This window comes from Ovis canadensis, chromosome 19 (genome assembly GCF_042477335.2).
Source record: "Ovis canadensis isolate MfBH-ARS-UI-01 breed Bighorn chromosome 19, ARS-UI_OviCan_v2, whole genome shotgun sequence".
In the NCBI taxonomy this organism is placed as follows: Eukaryota; Metazoa; Chordata; class Mammalia; order Artiodactyla; family Bovidae; genus Ovis; species Ovis canadensis.
The window spans coordinates 52,535,925-52,557,173 of NC_091263.1; the positions used below are offsets into that span (position 1 = coordinate 52,535,925).

At 40.3% G+C, this 21,249-nt stretch overlaps 1 protein-coding gene across 1 annotated transcript in view; it reads right to left on the reverse strand.

The window, feature by feature from the left end:
- Positions 1-1,955: 1,955 nt before the first annotated feature.
- Positions 1,956-21,249, reverse strand: part of SYNPR (synaptoporin) — a 296,572-nt gene continuing 277,278 nt past the window's right edge. The window contains exons 5-6 of the mRNA XM_069561782.1: positions 8,176-8,367; positions 1,956-3,625 (exon numbers count right to left, since the gene is read on the reverse strand). Coding sequence (XP_069417883.1) covers positions 3,368-3,625; positions 8,176-8,367 — 450 coding nt within the window. The 3' untranslated portion in view covers positions 1,956-3,367. The remainder of the gene's footprint in view (positions 3,626-8,175; positions 8,368-21,249) is intronic.

Consider the following 21,249-nt stretch of genomic DNA (forward strand, 5'->3'; position numbering starts at 1 on the left):
AGACACTGCTATGCCAAATGAGCTCTATTGGACACACAGACGTGAGGTCTCCTACCACACTGATTATTCTCCTTTTAAAAGGCCAGATCTAACTGCTCTTTTCTTAAAGCCAGAAGGGATAAAATCAGCTTAATGAAATCCCCATTGGATTACAGCAGCATTTTACTGTAAATCTGCAGAGGACTCTCGAAGCATGTCTCTGCCTGGACCAGGCCAGGCAGTGCTTTCCACTGATCAGTGCCCCAGTGTATTTTGGGACTGTTGAGGTTGGTAAAACAACATGAACAACAAAGGCTGGTTCTGAGGATTTCTCCACTTTAGAGAATTCATGGAAGTGTAAGAATCAGAGGTCACTCTGTCCCTCTGGACAGAGCTGAAGAAAGCAGTCCAATTGAGCTTCTCTTTCAGGAAATCAGAGGTGGATGTGGGGAGAACTCAGGCCATTCTCCTGGCCCACTGCCTAATGGGTGCTGCTGCTGCTAAGTCGCTTCAGTCATGTCCAACTCTGTGCAACTCCATAGACGGCAGCCCACCAGACTCCCCCGTCCCTAGGATTCTCCAGGCAAGAACACTGGAGTAGGTTGCCATTTCCTTCTCCAATGCATGAAAGTGAAAAGTGAAAGTGAAGTCGCTCAGTCGTGTCGGACTCTTAGCGATCCCATGGACTGCAGCCCACCAGGCTCCTCCATCCATTGGATTTTCCAGGCGAGAGTACTGGAGTGGGGTGCCATTGCCTTCTCTGAATGGGTGCTAGGTCAAGGCTATTTCCTATCTCCAGGATGTCTTCTGCTCTATCCTACAGCAACCAAGACTGGAATTGACATATATATACTACTGGGTAAAAAATAGGTTCTAATATACACACATATACACTACTTTGTAAAAAATAGTTTCTAATAAGAACCTACTGTATAGCATAGGGAACTCTACTCAATGCTCTGTGCTAACAAAGAGGGGATATGTGTATACATATACCTGATTCACTTTGCGGTACAGCAGGAACCAACACAACAGCAGGTCAAGAATACCCCTGCAATGCAGGAGACACAGGAGATGCAGGTTGGATCCCTGGGTCGGGAAGACCCCCTGAAGGAGGAAATGGCTACCCACTCCAGTATTCTTGCCTGAGAAATCCCATGAACAGAGGAGCTTGGCAGACTACAGTCTAAAGGGTCGCAAAGAGTCGGACACGACTGAGCACAGAGACTAAACAAACTGTAAAGCAACTAAACCTGAATTAAAAAGAAAAAAATCTCATTGTGTCCTTCCTCTGCTTAAATACTTCAGTGCTTTCCTTTAGCTTCTTTAGGATAAAGACAGAATTCTTGATCATGGCCCCCATGCGGAATTTCCCGCTGCCTTCTATCCATCAGCAGCTACACCCTTCTCCAAGCCCCCACACGTCACGCTGTACAAATCCATCCTGCCTCCTGCCATCTGAGAGTTCTGTAAGGCTACTCTCTGCCTGGGATATTCTTCCTCGCACCTTGTCCTCATGAAACTTTACTGTCTTGAGGCACATTCAAGCTTGTTTCACTTTTCCCGAAGCAGCTCAAGTCCCTCTGATATAAGCATTCTTGTGGAATCCTGAGCCTTTCTTTCTCACACACAGTGTAGATGGTGTGTATTTTACTCTATGTGTGATTACACACTCTCTGTGTGATTATTGTAATCACACACTCTCTGTGTGATTATTTTACTTTATTTATACCCCAAACAGAGTGTAAGCTTCCTGAATTGGGGCATGCATCTGTATTTCTATCCTATCCCCAATGCTTTGCATAGAAGAAGGTACACAGGAGGTCCTAGAATGACGGAATCAGTGAATGAATAGCCCTGAGCTCACAAAATAAGGACAGGGTGAGAGACTGGACAGACTGTGCATTTACCTTTGTTCTCTTATTGTTCCAGTTCAGGGGGTTCTACTGCTGTAATTCTCCATTTTCCAGCCAGCATTGTACGCAATAACTTTATTAAGGTCAAAGAGATATCACATACAGATTTATCCAACAGGATCCAGAAACAGTTTACAGATATCATCTAGGACACACGGCTCTTTTGGACTAAAATGTATCCAACATCACAGATCACACAATGAGTTTATACATCGATAACGACTTTTATCTGGAGATACAGATGCTCAGCTTGCCTTCACTGTGGGGCCTTAGTGTTTCCATTGAGTTAAAACAAAGAGGCAAAGATTGATAATGCATACATCCTGCGGAATATTTAATGAGATGACAGACTGCTTCATGGAAGTCATTTTTAATTTATGGGTAACATACAAATCAGGCTTTGTAGGTTGAGCTGAGACTTGAGAATTTTTAGTAATTGGATCTAGGACTTAATTAAATTTACAAATAAATAGGATTTAAACATTTAGCTGGTGGTCTAGGTTCTCCAGAATATCCTTCATAAACTAATATGTCAGCACAATATCTTGACTGTGGTATCTGACACCCACATCTCCATCATTGTAAGGAAAGAACACTCCACCAAACACTCACAGCTAGTGGGCCCATTGTTCATGGCCCATAGGATAAAAGCCACAAAACACCATAGAAAGTTACAAGAATGTAAATATTTAGCTAACTAAATAGAATAAATATCAGGCAATTACCATCTATAACACTGAATATCTACTAATCAGAGAGGAAAAAAACTCCAAACCTTACTCACAATGAATTCAGGGTTAGATAAACCCAGAGAGACGAACCTGCACATATACAATGTAGTGAATATATTTCTTTAAACGTCCATTTAACAAATTTGTGATGCAAACTGGAAATTTTTCATACAGTTCAAATGTTCATTTTGTGAGAAAATGCTTTCATGCATTAAATCATATAAGCATTGATTCATCAAATTAAAAAAAAATACAGAGTAATTGTCTGAAACCAATACTTAGAGACTTCACAATCCTACAGGGCCTGCAACTAAAAAATAATACATGCACACTGTGATATGCCAAATTGTCTTAGAGAAATCATTAAAACATCTTTCACATCAAAAAGCATAAGAAAATTCAATGCTATTTAATTTACTTTATGCATATTACATACTAGAGACTTTAAGCTACAAAATGGTTCCACTATCTCAACACACATACAAAACAACCATAAAAGTATGTGTATATAACAAGGTACTCTCCAATTAGCCATCTGTAATGAATAATATATCTCCTCATGTCATCTTTAAGTGCCATTTATTACGATCCAGGCCTTTCTGCTTTAATGAGGACGACAGATCTCTGATTTACATTCAACACTCTCCACATTAATAATTGACTGAAACTCTTAAAAAATTCTCCTGGTACTGACATAGAATGGGGAGAAACGATCTTCAGAAGAATGCCAAAACTACCCTGTTACATCTGATTGGTAAAAGAAGCAGGGGCAGCAGACTGTTGGCCAAACTCAGCTGAGGATGGCCCCAAACTCGCCTGCTGGTTGTACCCACTGCTTGACCCATAGCTGTCTTGGTTGTACCCGCCTTGGCTGTAGCTACTGGAGTGCTTCTCCATGGGGTCTGAAAGATATCTCTGGCTCGAGGAATGCCAGCCGGTCTCCTTGAAAACAAACCAGATGTTTCCAGCCCAGAGGATAAAGTTCAAGAATCCAAAGACCTGAAGGAGGATCAAAGCAAGTGAGTGGATAGACTGGAGAGAAAGCTCAGAAAAATCTCAATTGCAGAAAAATCCCTCAAACGCAAAAGGTCACTTTTCACCTCCATGCAGAGGCTTCTTCCAGTTTCTGGTGTTGAAGTCACTGTTTCGTTTAGAATATATGACTTTTCATGAAAGCTTACTATGTGTTAGGCAGACAAAGGATGAGATGGTTGGATGGCATCAGTGACTCTGTGGACATGAGTGTGAGCAAACTTTATGAGATAGTGAAGGACAGGGAAGCCTGGCATGCTGCAGTCCATGGGGTCACAAAGAGTTGGACACAACTTAGTAAGTGAACAACAACAACAGAAGGGCTTTATGTGTATCTATTCATTTAGTCATGGAAGGTGCTATTACACTCATATTAAAGATGCGAAAACAGGTTCAGCAAAGATAAGGAGCTTTTTTATGGCCACGTGACTGATTAGCAGCAGACCAGGGATAAGACCTGTCCTACCTGACTCCACAGTCTGAGCCTCTACCTGAAGTGAAGTCAAGTGAAGTCGCTTAGTCATGTCTGACTCTTTGCGACCCCATGGACTGTAGCCTACCAGGCTCCTCTGTCCGTGGGATTTTCCAGGCAATAGTACTGGAGTGGATTGCCATTTCCTTCTCCAGGGGATCTTCCCAACTCAGGGATCGAACACGGGTCTCCCGCATTGTAGACAGACGCTTTACCGTCTGAGCCACCAGGGACCCTCTACCTAATCCACCACTATCTCCCCAAATGATGTAAAATGGTGTAAAATATCTTTAGAGGACATGGGGTTATTTTCATTTTAATGATAGACCATTAACTTATAAGGTTACCTACACTTTAATGCTAGAGATATTACTTTCCCATTTATTGAAATGACAGAAATAAAATGAGTCAACTTAAAAAGTATGGAGGAAGCAACGGTATAGGTGGTACACAGACAAGCACATGCATGGCAGTGTACACAGAAGTTGTGCCTCTTTGAATAGTTGTATATTCTGGGCCTCTCACAGTCAGAAGTGAATGCCCAAACAATACTCTGAAGTCCAGGTTTCAGAGAAGTATGAAATGTTTTCTCAACAACTGAATGTGAGACTTGCCTGTGGTAACTCCTCTCACTCTCCAGAAGCATGTCCTTGGTGAGCCAGAGGACTGGGTGTCACTCCCCTGGGTCCTGAGTGTTTTATGGAAACTGAGCTGTTTGCTATTGTAAGAGGCCCAAAGAGAACAGTTGTGTTGCAATCTCTTCCAAAGTGGATCAGTTGACTGCAAATTAAGCACAGCCAGTTTTAACAGCCCCCTCTTAGAAACGGACAAGGAGGGTATGCGACACAAAACTGTGATGACATTAAACTATATTGAGTAGTCACTACAGCAGGATGCTGACCAATCAGAATGAACTTGGGCAGCAGCCGCAGCTCTGGAGTGGGCTTCCAGAAGTTCCTTGCTGTGTCAGAGTAATGTATCCCTTAATTGCTGGATGGTGGGACACCACAGAGTGACCTGGGGATGGAAGTGGTGGGTTAGGGAGTCAAGATAAGGGATCTTGGGAGCTTGGAACACCAGCTCCAAGCTTCATGATTTTAGCAGCAGGTGGATCAGGGCATATTATCTGAATCTCAGCCTTGGAGCCATCTCCTCCGTCTTTGGAATCTGAATGGCCTGAGCTCTGCAACTTTTTGCTTTATGACTTTGAACAAGGCAGTAAGCCTCTGAACTTCAGCATTTATAAAATTCTATGAAATGAAGACAATTATTCCTTCCTTGGTGGATAGTTGTGAGGATCAAACAGGGCATGTGTAAAGTAGCTAGACAGTACTGGACACTGATCTGTAAATTATGCTTTGAATCACTTTCTAAAATATTTCCATGAATTGTACTCGTTTGACTTTTCCTGAGACATAAACTGAAGCAAGGCTTTTTGATAGTGAGGCCATGTTCTTGAGGTGTCAAGATCAAAACTGAGCATCTAGGGGCCTCTCTGGCAGTCCAGTAGTTAGGACTCCCCATTTCCAGTGCTTCCACTACAGGGGGTTGTGGGTTCAATTCCTGGTCAGGGAATGAAGATCCCAAGTGCCGTGTGGTGTGGCCAAAAATGAAATAAAATAAACTGATAGCACTATTTTAAAAATATGATTGGACAGTCAAACCTTAAGAAACAAAAGACACTGCTAGACTCCTAAAAGATCTCACTGAAAATCAGTTTATCCAGGCTTCCTTACCTTCCTCTCACCCTCTCACCCTCCACCCCTCCCTCCTCCCAACCCTCCCTCCATCCCTCTCCCCATCCCATTCTTTTTCCTTCCTTTAATGTTAACTGAGATTTATTTAACATTGTGTGCCATGCTCTTTGCTAAGGGAGATACAAAACATAAATAAGGTATCTATAGCATAATAGATGCATGATCAAAATGAATTAGGTAATCACTGACACAACTCTAATTTACACACAGGACCTTTTAACCATGTGTACAATAACTAGGGTATTCTCCCTTAAGGGGGAGATCTTGATTAAATTACACCTCTGAAAGTATAGGTTGATATGAGTAGAAAAAACTATCGTGGAATCTTTTCAGATATGAAGGGATGGTTCTATCCAGGACTATAATTTTATCTGTTTTCTATTCCTTGATCACTCTCTTTCCCCTGATGCTACTTCATTTCTAAAAAAGGGAAGCCTGAAAAGAACCTAGAAATCAGGGGAATGCAGCTTTAAAGTAAGAATGTAAACAAGGCATTGCCATGGGACTATTTAAGGAGTGGTGATGTCTTCTTACATCATCAAGGTAGACATCAATCACTATTGCAATTGGTGTCTTACTCTATTGTCATCACAGAGGTATCACAGACTTCTTGGCTGGCACATTTTAGGGGCACATGGGGCCCTTGAATCTTTCCTTGCCATTTTGTTGCAACTGAAATCAGAGTCGGTATTTTTATTCTAGTTTAGATGTGGGACAACAGAAAGAGAGGCTGAAAGAGACTACACAGCATGAGAAAGAATGGGAGAGGACACTCAGATGATCTGACAAGACGTATCAAGATTGCATTGGTGGAGAAATAGAAGTAGAAATTTTGGATGACTTGTCACTTTCTGTTCCTTGCAACCCAATCATTACACCTCATATAGATTCTGGTGCCAGAATTGGGCTACGAAGAACAGACTTTACAGATCAGGAGATTGTTTTGGTTTAGCCAGTTTAGGTGGAGTTCTCTGCCACGAGGAACTGGAGAACACTGACATGGATGACTTATGGATAACTTACAATAGCACCAGACCCACCCCTCCACACACGTGACATGATCTGCTTTCTATCCATTATTCTTTTGGTTTTTAAGACATATATCACATTGTTTCTCATTCAAAACTTCCAACGCCTTGTTGGAAGAGACATCAGAAGCGGGATTAAATGGACTATGGAGGATGTCATCATTTACTAAAAGAACTAACAAACATACTGAACGACTTCATCTTTGCTCTCTTAGATTCTGAGATCAGGGTTATAATCATTTTCATTAAGCACTGCCTGTAAACAAACTATAGAAGCAGTAGAATATATTTTAACATATACCTCAAAGTATTCATCCACAGGTGTGGCTAGAAATAAGTAAACATTACTGTAAGATCCTAATAATAGTTTATTTCAATGTTATTATCTTATTACTAAGGCAAGATCACAGTCAAATCATCAGCAGCTGATGAGCCAATCTTTTTCCCTTTTCATATGCCTTCTTAAATTCCAGAAAGCTATAGAAACTTAAGTTAACCTTGAAGGAAAGAGAATTATTTTTTAAAGGTTGCTAAAGAATGTCGATCCTTCGTTGAACACTGCTGGCCCTTCTATTCTTTGTAACTACTACTTTTTGCTGTCATTATAGCTTCTGTCTCTCAGATATAGTTTCCTTCTTTGGAATAACACAAGTTCTTACACTCATGAAATAAGAATCCAATTTAGTGGCTCTGCTATCTGTCAGATGTCCTGTCTCCTGGCAAAAGTCATATACTTGATGATAATACTGGACTTTGTTCAACTAATATAGCTCTGCTTTTCTGAAGTTATCAAGCAACTACACCAAGAGCATGGAGAAGATTAAAAAATTACCATAACTATTATAGGTATTTTTTATTCCCCGATTTCTATCTGTACCCTACTGTGTCTGAGTATTTTTCTCTAGACAATCAACTGGGTATATGGCTTCTATCAAATATTCCTTTTAACTTCTGGCAGACTTCAGTCTTAAAGTTCAGATTTTATATCCGCTTCTGCCTTAGAATTCTGACTTGACCGTCATCCAAGCAAAAGCTGCCCGAACCTGCAGGGCTCTTGTTAAGAACTCTGTAATTGGACACATTAAAGTCTACGGGTTCTGACAATAGAAAACTTGAAGGCCAAAGGACCATCTAGCCCATAGGGTGAACTATCACCTTTTAGACAGGACTCCATTCAGAGGCAAACATTTCCCAGATGACTCCTGGGACACTTTTCTGATTCCCATGATTAGCAAACAAAGATCTGAGAGGGAAACATACCACAGAAGTGTTTAGGCTGGACATCACAGGACTGTGGACAGCCGTGCATTTGTTGGATGGCTGTTTGCAAGCTGACATCAGTAACAATACTTCTTTGGGATCTGTAGCGACCTTGACATCAGACAGTCCTTTTGCCCAAGCTGATGAACCCACCAACCACAAGAACGAAAAGACTACAGTGACGATGAAGTCCTACAGGAACAAACAGAAAGATAAAATAGGAAGAGAAAAGTGAGTTCTGGAAACAAATCAATTGGTTTGCCTTTTGAAAAATTCCAAGATCCCATAGCACTGGAACCATGTTGAAAAATGAATAATATTTTTGTGATATTCATTTATATTTCTAGAAAATAAATAATAATAGCAACATTAATGAATGATTACTGTGTTTCTGATGATGTGTTCTGATTGTTATAACCTTCCTTGTGACCCTCCTTTTCTGAAGAGGGTGGGACTGGGAGGCACTCCCAAGACTTCAGCAGATCATTTTCTAACATGAGACAATTGCTCAGATTTACTGTATTTATGTTTGACTGCTAGAAAGATGTTGCATCCTATTTACCTAGATAAGAAAACACTGATCTGCGAAGGAAAATAGTATATTTAATATAGCAACAGGAATTGTTTTAAATGATAAATGCCTCAAGTAGCAAACCTGTTTCTTTCCTATCTGAGGCCATGGTGCTATCACTTACTCTGGTTAGCCTTCCCTCATGCTGTGACTGAATTACTTTCCATCAAGATCCTGAGGAGCACTTACACTCTAAAGATGCTATTGTGGATATTTGTTACGTGTGACTTTTGGAGAGGGTCCACTGCTAAGACTGAATCTTCTGAACAACTGGTCTCTTTCCATCCAGGGGTCATTGTAAATTATGTAACTCACCAATTGACCATTTCATGTTGCCTTTAGAAAACTTAGGGCCAATTCGTTACCCACTTATAATGTGCTTTTTTAAAGAAAAAAAAAAAAAGCCTGGCTATTTTAACCCTATTCCGAACTGTGTTTTATATACCCATCCTGCCTTTCCTGTCTTCTTTCCTTCTCATTTTTAATTAATTTCATCCTGAGTTTCATATGTCCTTTAAAGTAATTTGAAGTTGTTTCTGGAAAGAGATGGGGGTATAAACAAAAAGGCAAACAAATGCAGTATCTATAGCTGCTTCAAATCAGAAAGAACATTTGGAATAGAGAAATTCAAGGGTTGGGGTTGGAATTCAAAATTGGAGGAAAGGTTATAAATAAAAAAGCCAGATTGACTGTATCAAATACAACTTCTATTCATGTTCAATCTGGTACCTTTATTCAATTACTCCTCCATTTATTCAGACAATAATTTTTGAGTCATGCACCAGGTCTTACAAGGGTTTACAAATGTAAAATATGGACTTTGCTCTCTTGAGATTACATATTTATTAGTGGTCACAGACACTCTGTAATTCCAAGACAGTAGCTGGCATTATGCTCATCATAAATAGAAATAGAGTTTTATTGGAGTATAATTGCTTTACAATGTTGTGTTAGTTTCTGCTGTACAGTGAAGTGAATCAGCTATATGTATACATATATTCCGTCCCTCTTGAACCTCCTACCCTCATCTCATCCCACCAGTCTAGGTCACCACAGAGCACCAAGGTGAGCTCCCTGTGCTCTGCAAGAAATAGACTTTTAAAAAGGCTGTCAGGATAGGGAAATGCTGAAGAACCGAGTCATGTGAAAACTCTCAGTTGGAAATTATAGAAAATAATGAAGTTTTTAGACTTGTATATTAAAATAACAGTAATACTACCTAAAATTTACTGAGCAGTTATCATGTGATTCCAAGTTTAGATGTATTAATTCCAAGTGTACATGTATTAATTCATTTAATCCTGACAACACACCTATGAAATAGATGCTAATTCTGTCCTCATTTTACAGTTGAGGAAACTGAGGCCCAAAAAGCTAAATAAAATCCTCAGAGTCAAGAGTTAGTAAGTGGGGGAGCCAGGATTCTAAGCTTGGCTGTCTGCTTCCAGAACCTGAGAGCTTGACTATTCTATATAGCTTTTCATGTCTGCTTTAAGGAATACTCGGCTTTTTTTTTTTTTTTTTAATCTTCTTTCTTTACAAAAATGTTTTATTTGACTGTGCAGGCTCTTAGTTGTGGTATGCGAACTTTTAGGTGCAGTGTGTGGGATCTACTTTCCTGACCTGGATGGAAGCTGGGCCCCTGCGCTGGGAGCACAAGTCTTAGCCACTGGACCACCAGAGAAGTCCCAGGAACATTTATTTTTTAATTTAAAACAAGTGCATTAAGACAGTTAAAAAAGTAGTAATGAATCCCTTTCGATATAAACTTTTTGACTGAAGTCAGGACCTATGTCCTTGGAGTTATTTTGGGGAGTTAATCCAACCCTTTCCCCCCAGTACCATTTCATAAACAGGGATCAGCATATTGTATAAAGTATCTCAATACTAATTAAAAGCTCAGAGTCTGTCTTCAGATTGACCTGGGACTGAATCCTGATGTTTTGACTTACTTGAAGCCTGAATTTTGCTCTCTGTAAATTGGGCTAATGACAGTATCTGTCTTATTGGATGGTTGTGAGAAGTGAAAACGTGCACGTCTGCCTATTTTCCACAGTAAGATGTCAGCTGTATGAGGGCGGGTACTTTGTCTACCTTGCCTATTGTTGGGTCTTGGCAGAAGAGGTGTCAGCAACATTTGCTGAGAAAATGAAAGAAAGAAAGAGTAAATGAACATACAAAATGGTCCCAGTTTGGCTCTATAAACTTTTATATAGGAGTTTACCAGGTGGTATGTAAGCTTGTATGTTTTTAAACGTATTTTATAATTAGATAAAATAAAAACAGCATGGCAATGTGATCAAGGCACTGATTGATTATATCAATATCTCTCCCAGACAGAAACTTCAAGTGTCCTATTTGTACCAGGGTTTATAATTAGATCAAACAAAAAAATGTCATTGGAATTGAGTTTTTCTATTAAAAATTAAAACAGCAGCCTCAAGTCGGGTTTTCTATAACTAAGCAAAGTGTGACAATTGGGAGACTATTTCAAAATTCTAGCTCGAGTATCAATTAGCCTGAACATTTTTTGGACTTCGGGTGTAATCTAAGTTTGAAGCTTCATTCATAGAGAGATTTGGGAGCAAACCTGACCCCCACTTTCTTCTCATCTTTTAATCCAGGGATCTCCAAACTCCAGAATCTGACAGCTGATGATCTGAGGTGGAGCTGATGTAATAATAATAGAATAAACTGCACAATAAATGTAATGCACTTGAATCATCCCGAAATCTTCCCTGCCCCCACTCCACACCACCATCTCTCCTCCCCCTCCCCATCCCTCCTCCCCTTTCCCTCCTCCCCTCCCCTCCCCCATCCCTTCTCCCCTCCCTGAGGAAAAACTGTCTTCCATGAAATCAATCCCTGATGCCAAAAAGGTTGGGGACTGCTGCTTTAATCTACTGAACCAGGTTCATTTTGCTCAATGCTCAGCAAGCCAAAATCCTGACAAGTCTAGGAGTGCAGCAAGAAAAGATTTTTTTGCAAGAGAGTCAAGTGAGAAGATGGGAAAACAAATCTCACATTTGCCTGCCAGAGGGCAAGGGGTGAGATATTTATGGGTGAGGCAGCAGAGTGGGTTTAGGCAAAGCAAGTGTGGGCAAAGGTGATTGAAAGAAGGTGCAAAAATCCTCGTTCTGCACAGGCATAACTAGGCCTAACAGGTCTCTGCACTTGGAGTTTTTCTGGCCCACTGATGTCAGAAGGTCAACTAGCAGACACTGGCGCATACCCAGTTGAAGTCTGTGGGTTCTATTCCGTCTTCATCAGATCAGTTGGAACTAAACACTGCTGATTCCAGTTTCCTTCTGCTTGGAGGACAGGTAGGTCTTAAAAATAACTGTGATTAAGGAAGGTAGGTGAAACGGACTTAAACCATGGTTTCACTCCAATTGGCCAAACCTGCCTAGAACTCCCTGTGATTTATGCAAGTCACCTCCTGGACACAGAACATGGTAGAGAGGGCAGAGGGTGCATTAAAAGCTGTCCCAACTAGTGGCTGTCTTAGGAACCTGCTGTCACCTGTGTGCTGCCACATTCAGAGCGTTTCCTGTATGCCAGGCACTCTGCTAAGCACTTGCAGACATCATTAACCTTGTAGCTGAGGTCCTTACGCTAGCCCTGCTTTTGAGAGGAAACTGAAGAACAGACAGGCCAAATGCTTTCCTTATAACTAGTGCCTCACTGGACTACTATGCCATAATGTGAACTTTCGTTAGTGTATTTTAGGTAGATAGCTATCTTAATTGATTCTCTCTAAGTTTCAGTCATTTGGTACTACCTGAACAATTCTGATTTTAAGTGCATACCTCTTGTGTTATTGTTCAACATTTCCTTTACAGCAAATTACCCTTTTTACATAAATAAGGTTATCTTAGAAGGAAATTATATGTGTCCAATAAATGTTAAACCAACCAACCTGTTACAGATAAAAGAAAACTGCAAACATAAAGGCTATACAGTGAAAACACTTTAAATTCTAGCTGGGGATGTTTGCACAAGGCTTTGGGATCTAGGATCTCTGTTAAAAAGGAGATTCATGAGTGTTAAAAGGATATTAAAGAAATACTAGCATGACCTAATTAGAAGGCTTAAACTAAATATGAAGCAACTTTTCACTCATCTTACTTAATGCCATGTTAATGGTCCGCCTAAAATAACCTTCTGTGCCAGGAGAGAAAAACGCCTCCTACTTGAGAAATGACTTTCTTCTGATGGTGCAGGCGAGGACCCAGTTTTCACAAATGCTACACCTTGTTTACCTAACAGAGATAATATATGCATGGAAGAAACTCAAGACATAAATTTGTAACATTTACCGTTAAGTTACCAGGATGCACATAAAAGCTATCTTCTGCTAGCTTTGCTTGTGCTATTTCCTCTCATAGAAAGGAGAGGCTGCCATTCAAAAGGTGCTTTAATGTTACCCCAAAACGCTCAACGTATGTATGTGGCCCCCATAAGACCCCAAAAAGTAGCCAGAGCAGACATTACCAGCTCCATACTGTAGATGAAGAAACTGTGACCACGAAGGCTGAATGATGTACCCATGGTCCATTAAGTGGTTTGTAAATTTTGTTCTCACTGTTCCAAAAGAACACCGACACGCTATGTGGTTGTGTTTCTGCAGTATGTGTTAAGAATCTGCTCACTGATCCAAGAAAACAGCTTCCTCAGCAGAGGGAGCAGCCTGGCTTCATGCTGCCTGGGTGGTTTGTTTCCATTTTGTTGGTTGAGTGTGCTTTTGTTGCCCCCAGCTCTCCTAACTTACTGTTAGCAAGCTCATTTTTACTAGAATGTAGTTAAATATATTAAAGATGCTTGTCCTGGATCAGTCTGGGGAATACAAGAGGGAGTCATCTTTGGTGACAGAAAATTTGGTCTTTTAGAACCAGGTAAACCTGTCTGGCGGCTCAGTGGTAAAGAATCGTCTTGCAACACAGGAAATGCCGGTTTGAACCCTGGGTTGGGAAGATCCCCTGGAGGAGGAAACAGCAACTCACTCCAGTATTCCTGCCTGGAGAATCCCAAGGACTGAGGAGCCTGGTGGGTAAAGTCTACGGGGTTGCAAAGAGTTGGACATGACTTAGGGACTAAACAACAATCAACAACAAAAACCTATCTCCATTTCTCCCTGCTAATGGCACACTGCAGCTCCACTGGATATTGGTAAACATAGTCAATTTCACACTTCTGTTAGCAAATATTCACAATATGTCAACTCCAATGACTTAATCATCTATCCTACTTGATAGCTTTGCTCTTTTCACCATGGCTGACACCTACATCGAGAGTCTACACTAGAAACTGGGCAATCCAGTGAGTCACCCTCATCCTCAGTGTAGCTGGATTCACTTTTCTAAGTCAGCTCTCAGGAGCTCCAGGATGAAGCTGTGAATTAGGAAACACAAAAATCAAACAGCATGAGAGAAGCTCCGTTCAAGGAAGAGCTTTGGACTTGTCTTTGAAGAGACAATTGCCGAGTGGCGGGCTGAATAGGATAACCTTCTGTTCTCTCACAGGTTTATTTCATTATTTCATTTGAACACTAATAAAAATGACATCTGACTTCTGGAGAACGTCTAGTTTTTAACATGCTATGGCAGAAGATGCTTGTGGCTCAGTTGGTAAAGAATCCAACTTTACCATCTCCCGCCTGCAATCCGGGAGATCTGGGTTCGATCCCAGGGTTGGGAAGATCCCCTGGAGAAGGGAAAGGCTACCCACTCCAGTATTATAGGGTCACAAAGAGTCGGACATGACTGAGCGACTTTTACTCATGGCAGAAGATCATTTGATCTACATAATCTCTGAGGGATGGTGAAGATAATTATACTCACTTACAGATCCAAGGAGGTTAAATTGTCCAAATTGTGTCCAAATTGTCATAAGTAACTGAGATTTGAATTTGGGCTGCTTTCCATTCTGTCCAGCTGTTCTAAAGTTTCAGCTACCTAATTGTGGGATCACAGACATAGCAAGAAATTACACTAAGTTACAAAGAAAAAAATGATTTCTCCTTCACAATTCTCTTTCTATATGGATAGTAAAGGAGAAAGTCTCAGATGGCTGCTAATATGTCTCTAATACCTATTTAATAAACTTAATATCCACCTATCAAAGAAAATTGGCCCCAGGCTCAGAGCCTTCAGGCAAACAGTGGTACTTAGCTGAAATACAGTACTCTTTATTTTCCATTGATTCATTTCTGGGTTTATCTTCTAATTATGTCAAATAACACTAGACTTCTATATTCAGGAGTGGTACAGAGTTTTCTTCAAAAATAGATTTTATTGAAGTTAAAAAATAATTTAATTTAAAGAACAACAGTCAATAACTTGTGGCCCACATGACAGAAGTGGGGCAGAGAATGCCTGAGGTTTTGAAAGAACTTCATGGCCCCATCCTGGGCTGGAAACACTGAGATTCTAACCCAGTGCTGTCTCATAGAAATAGAACGTGAGCCAGAGTTGGGAGTCACACATGTAATTTTATGTTTAATAATGACCACATTTTTTCAAAAAAAAAAAAAAGCAAAAAGAGATTGGTGCAATTATAGTAAAACATTATATGTATTAATATAATATAGCTCAGTATTTAAAAATATTATCATTTCATATATTATAAAATTATAGATAAGACATTTTACTTTTTTTGGTATTAAGTCTTTGAAATCTGGTGTGTAATGGATACCTACAGTACATCTTACTTTGGTGTCAGCCACGTTTCAAGTGTTCAACAGTTAATGTGCAATGGGACAGTTTAACTCCAGTCTACAGTTAACAAGTGGAAGCACATTTACATTCAGGCTCCACTGACAGTGATGCCCTCGGTTTTGTTTTGGGTCACTGACGTCACAATTTTTCTTGGAACTTGAGCCTGAGATGGCACTGGAAGCCATTTTTTAGCTTAGCTTTTACAAGGCCAGCATGCCTTTTGCATCCGTCCTGGCCTATAGGATTTCTTACGTGGACTGATATGATGGACTGAAATATTGCCTCAGTGGTCTGATGGAGGTCTGAAGGCAGACCAATGACCAAAGGGAGCCTTAGGCTTTCGAAACTGGCAGTCAAGGGAAGAGACGGACCACAGAACAGCCCTGCCAAATGGGAGCTACACTTCAGCTTCAGCGTAGGGGCAAAGTTTGACGTGACCCCTCTGTTCTCAAGACATGTGCCAAGATGGTGGCTGGTGAAATGGGATGGCACAAGGAGTCCCATTTTAAAGATGGGATACCTTACTTAAACCCAGCTTGAAATATGCAGAGCCAAGATTCAGACCCAAGGAGTCTGGGTCCAGAATCTGTGTTCCTAATCTATTATAAAAGCACTCTGTTGCTTTTAAAGGTCAACAATTTTATTTACTCATAATAAAAATTAAGTTGCAGTATTCATACTTATGGCTGTCATTTAGAGAACAGTTACTATGTACCAGACACTGTGTATCCCATGTATAACACATTTAGTTCTCATAATAACACTTAAAGGTGGCTATTACTGACTCCACTTGACAAATGAGGAAATTGAGGTTCTGAGAGATCAAGTAAGTTGCTGGAGATCTCACAGTCACTAAGTTGACACTATGGTTTGTTGAGCTTCAAAGTCTGTGTTTCTTACTGGAAGCGGAACCTCATTATATTCCAAACCAGCTTTGATGGGGGGCTCACCATGTGTCGGGCATGCTGTTGAAACGAGCTTCACACATTTCACCTCGGTTCAGTCTTACTACAACCTTATGAAGTAGCATCAGCTTTTCCATTTTACAGATGAAGAAGCTTAGAGAAGGTGAGTAATTAGAGGAATTGGGCCCCAAACTCAGCTCTAACTCCAAATTCAATGGATTCATTCATTTGTCCATCATTTCACTTGTCCCTTCTTTGAATCATCTGTTCAATACTTATTATTTTCCCACTGTGGGTTGGGTTCTGTTCTAAAAATGGTGTGTGTGTGTGTGTGTGTGTGTGTGTTGCAGTCATGGATGACTCTGTGACCCTTTGGACTATAGCCCACCAGGCTCCACACCAGCCAAAGACCTGTTCTTGGCCCACCAGTGGTTTACATCTTTGCCTGCTCTGCACTATCTGGGTCATTTTACATTACTGCTGTGACAATACACTATCGCCGCACTGTCAGCTAATCAGAACTGCACAGAAAGAAAGCTGCAGAGGGTGGGGATGTTCTATTATGGAAGGTAGGTAGCAATCAGTCATCTGGTTTCACGTGCGAAGAATCTGGCTTATGCTGGAGAATCAGTGTAGGATTTCATTTCTTTTTCTCTTAAGTTAAATTTGATTATGATTGACATACTGTACTTTTTTCAGTCTGTTCCCAGAGAACTTTATCTATCAATTTGCGGTTGCTCAGATGTGGAACTGAGGCTTCCTGCTTCTTCTTGTTTCAAACGTTTCTTATGAAAAGAAAATAAATAAATAAAAAGATCTCCTGCATTCCTCCCTATAGCTCAGTCATAGACAACTGATTTCAAAATCTGGTTGCAAGAAGGAGGTGTTCTTGGCTGTTTGGTATTTTTGGAATGGAAAGAAGGTCTTCAGTAGCTTGCTGCAATGCTGTTGTAAATCATATGCTAAAAACACTCCTTACAACTTGCTCTGGTTTCTAATCAATTCAGCCTAAGCTTTTCATTACAAATAGCACAAACATTTCCGAACAAGTTAATAGTGATATAAGAAAATTAACTACTGTTTTAAATAAATTACTAGAAATAGTAGTAACATTACTATTAATAGATGCTATTGATCTAGTGCCTTGGAGAAGGAAATGGCAACCCACTCCAGTGTTCTTGCCTGGAGAATCCCAGGGATGGGGGAGCCTGGTGGGCTGCCGTCTATGGGGTCGCACAGAGTCGGACACGACTGAAGTGACTTAGCATATTGATCTAGTGCCTACTGTAAGTCAGGCCCCATGCTAAGACCTTTACAAACATTATTCCACTTAATCTTTACCAAGGATTTGTGAGGTAGATCTTATATATAGACTTTTAGAGAAAAAAATATCACCTACAGTACAGTCTACAGTCTTCGGAATCAGGTAGCCCTGGGTTCAAATCTCAACTCTTTCTAAGTAGCTCTGGGACCTTGTTAAGCTTCAGTTTTCCCATCTGTAAACAGGGACAATAGTGACATATATTTTCACAGGATTTTTGTCAAGAATAAATGAGTTAATTCAATAAAATGCTTTGCTCAGTACTCGACACACAGTAAGCCCTCAATGAATTTACACAAACATATTCTACATGTAATAATTGAATATGTAGCAGTCTAGAAAAGTCCATTGGTACTATCCAGTGGGTTTCGATTGCCAAATAAATCAGGTGGTTCATTCATTTATTCAGTAAATCTCTAGTAAGAACTGACTAGATGCCAGGTCTCAGGAATACAATAGTTAACAAAAAGAGACATCACCCTAGTATCCATTCTTTTGGAGGAGAGAAACCTTAGATAACCACAGAAGAATTTGTAATTGAAAATGGTGATAATGGGTTTTCAGGAAAGGGACCTGGTGTTCTTAAAATAAACAAAAATGCATATGGGGCATTGATCAGTTTAGCCGGGGACAAGAAAAGCTACACAGACTTGGTCATATCCAGAATTCTTTCAGGTTTGTCCCTTTGGTGCTTCTCAAAGCAGACTCATGTTGAATGATAAACACACTGTGGAATGACTTATCTGGAAGGCCTATGAATTGGCATGCAGAGGAAGCTTTGGGCTTCTCTCTACTACCTGCTTAATCCAGGCCCAAGAAGGATACATGTTGACACTGATCAGGACCAAGAGGGAAGTTGAAGTGTGAGGGGAAGATGCTTGTTTACTGGGGACTCTGGGGGTCCACATGTCTGCTGAGGCTATCAGCTCTCTGCACTTATAACTCTCTCCCTCTAAGAAAGCCAAGCAATAAACAGAGTGAGACCCGGGGTAAAGAGACCTGAGATGGGTCTGTTTATGTATCCAAATGTTGGCAGAAGAGTAGTCCTGCCTTTCTGGACCCTTGCACTCTACAGGGTTATAAGCCTAGGGAAACAACCAGGGCTGTTACTGTTTCTAGGTGAGTTGCTAGCTTATGCAGAAAATGACACTCTTTCCAAATAATTGGATACTGGTTTTGACACATCTACCAATAAGTACAGAAACAAGTAAGATGCCTAAGTCTTAGGCTGCAGATGAGGCAATTGTTGAAATCAATTTAGATGTGTCTCAAAAATAATTGGGAAAAATCACATCTGTAGTTAAGGATGAGTCTGGAAATTTGGAAATGATGCTTACTGAGCATCTTGCCAATTTTTTAAAAATAAATTTTTCTGTATTATTTAGCATTTCTAAAATATTTTTTGACCTGCCATTGAACTAGCTAGATGAAATTTGTCTAAGGTTTAGACAATTAACCACCAGCTTTGTTTGCTTGGCAATAAACATTTGGGTACTGTAAACATTTCTGGAAAACAACAGATGTCAGGCAGCACATACATGAAACATCTGGAGGAAACACAGTATTATAGGAGATATGGTGGGATCTAGAAGTCAAGAGCAGCCATATTTGAACTTTACCACTCACGGAAGAAAACCACTCCATCACAATTATACATATATATGTATATACATAGATGCTTCCCAGGTGGCACAGTGGTAAAGAATCTGCCTGCCAATGCAGGAGAGGAAAGAGGTGTGGGTTCGATTCCTGGGTTGGGAAGATCCCCTGGATGAAGAAACGGCTACCTACTCATGTATTCTTGCCTGGAAAATTCTATGGACAGAGAAGCCTGATGGGCTATAGCCCATGTGGTTGCAAAGAGTTGGGCAAGACTGAATGACTGAGCATGCACGCACATAGATCAGTAGATCTCTCTTTCTACGTGTATGCATACACGTACACCCCACACACTTTAAAAACAGATAACACACAACTACATTTTTTCCTCCATACAATGACAAATAGTAGAGACATGAATATTTAAAATACCAGGCAATCCAAGGAAATTTCCTAATTGGTCTAAGTAAATTTAAGTTGCCCCCTCACCAACCCATATTTAAAAATGGATGCATTTTATACAAAATCATTTCAAGTAAGCCACACTGAGAAACTGTGATTCTGAAAATGACAGCAGACCTTTTAGGGGCCACCTTTGGAACCCTTCGGGTTCCTCTTTGAACTCTGCTCTGTGTTCTCTTGCTATCACTTTTCTCGAAGCTGGAAAGATGTACATACCTTCCTTCTCCAGAATTATGTAAGTTAGAGTGGGAAGGAGCTGCCGACGAGATAAATCCAGGCTGTCAAATACTCCTTTGAAAACATAATCCTATTATTAACTTACTATTCTACACTACTGAAATCTCCAGATAGGACATGATATGCATGGCTGGAAATAACAACAGTGAAGAAAACCTAATCACAGATTTAAAAATTCTCTGGGCTTCAGTGTTTACATCTGTAACATGGAAGAGGAGTGCCTGCCTTACACAATTGGTGCGAGGGTTATAAATACAATTGTTAGTCATGGGGACTGCAGTATTTTCACTGATGCATGAACAGTTGAGATAGTGACCCTGGATAAAAGGATGTAACCTTCAAGAGATATGGCCTGATTTCGTCATGGTCAATGACAGCTGACAATGAGTTCAGCAATAAGATTTTTTTTTTTTTTTTTTTTACTCTATATCCTGGTGTTCTTTTAAAAACAGATTCATCCTGCTGAGGTTAAATTCATATAGCTGAATTTGTTTTTAATACAGTCTAAACTTTGGGCCAGTGGTTCTTTGTGGGGAGAGCATCAAACCTATTTGTAACATCCAGGAATATGTGTGTGTGTGTGTGTGGGGGGGTGTGTGTGTGGGGGGGGTGGGTGGGTGGGTACATTTCATCTGGTGACAATGCATGACTGGAAAGAACTGGGATAATTGTGTTAAGACACGTAAAGCCATCTAAAGAAGTTCTGCCTGGAGAGTGAGCCACTGCTGTGATTGATGGACATGTTGGTCTTTGCTACAGTCTCAGAAGGCACATAATACGAGCTATTTAAATTCTGTTCATATGTTGACCTCATTCACTGGAATGTAAGTTCCTCGGGGACGGAGCAATCTTAACCACCTGTGTCCCAGTGCCTAGCCAAATGTCTGGCATGGTTTCTCTTCTATATCCACTGAAGACAAGAAGAAAGGGGCTTCACATTTGGCAGCATGGAAATCATTTGGGTTTCAAAAATCTTACAGTTCATAAATTATTTCAAAGGTATAAGAAACTCAAAACACTGGCTGCCTATAAAAAATTAAATGACTGGAAGAAAGGTTTGGGGGTTTGTTTTTTCACTATTTTTCTTTATATCTATCCTCCCGTATACCCTTTTAAATAACTGAATTTGAAAACTTTAGCATCATTTTAGAATAGGCATATTTTATTGGATTTGACCTTCGGCAACTGTGAGAAACTTTCTGTTTAGGGGAACGATTATGATTATATTTCACACTTCCCTCCCACCGACATTTTTCTTTTTTT